Consider the following 653-nt stretch of genomic DNA (forward strand, 5'->3'; position numbering starts at 1 on the left):
TTTAAATGAAATATCAAGCGCTCCCAAGGGGGGCCCCCCAGTGGGGGCCCCCACTGGGGGGCCCCCCTCCTCTTTAAGGGCCCCCCTTTGGGGGCCCCTCCTTAAGAACCCCTTTCTAGGGGCCGCTATTTGGGGCCCCCTTTCAAGTGGCCCCTGTGTAGGGGCCCCTCTATAGGAGCCCTCTCTTTGGGGGCCCCTCTTTAAGGGACTCCAACTCAGGGGCCCCTCCTAAGGGGCCCCTAACTCGGGGGCCCCTCTTTAGGGGCCTCTAAATGGGGGGCCCCTCTTTAGGGGCCCCCAAAGAGAGGCCCCTGTTGGGGGGCCCCCGAAGTGAGTGTTGGGGTGTACAGACAGCTGGCAAGCGTAGTTAGGGTTTGTCGAAAAAGGGTTTAAAGGCGTTGGGGGGCCCGGGGGCCCCCTCAAATAAATAAACAAATATAAAGGAGAAATGAGAAAAAGATTAAATATTTCTTTAACTCTTTTGCCTCTTTTTTGTCTCCTTTTTAGCTGCTGCTGTAGACAGGAATGTGCTTTTGTATTCTGCGGGGGCCTCCCTTGAGGGGCAACTGCAGGAAGGTGAGTTCTGCTGCTGCTGCCGCTGCCGGCGCTGCTGCTGCTGCTGCTGCTGCTGCTGCTGCGGGCTCGGGGGGCGG

At 58.7% G+C, this 653-nt stretch overlaps 1 protein-coding gene across 1 annotated transcript in view; it reads right to left on the reverse strand.

The window, feature by feature from the left end:
- Nucleotides 1–472: 472 nt before the first annotated feature.
- Nucleotides 473–653, reverse strand: part of ETH_00041110 (uncharacterized protein) — a gene marked incomplete at both ends in the record, with an annotated part of 1861 nt that continues 1680 nt past the window's right edge. Inside the window, one exon of the mRNA XM_013375300.1 lies at nt 473–651. Within this exon, the coding sequence (XP_013230754.1) occupies nt 473–651 (179 nt within the window). The remainder of the gene's footprint in view (nt 652–653) is intronic.

Source organism: Eimeria tenella, genomic scaffold, assembly GCF_000499545.2.
Source record: "Eimeria tenella Houghton genomic scaffold, Eth_scaff2656, whole genome shotgun sequence".
NCBI lineage: Eukaryota > Apicomplexa > Conoidasida > Eucoccidiorida > Eimeriidae > Eimeria > Eimeria tenella.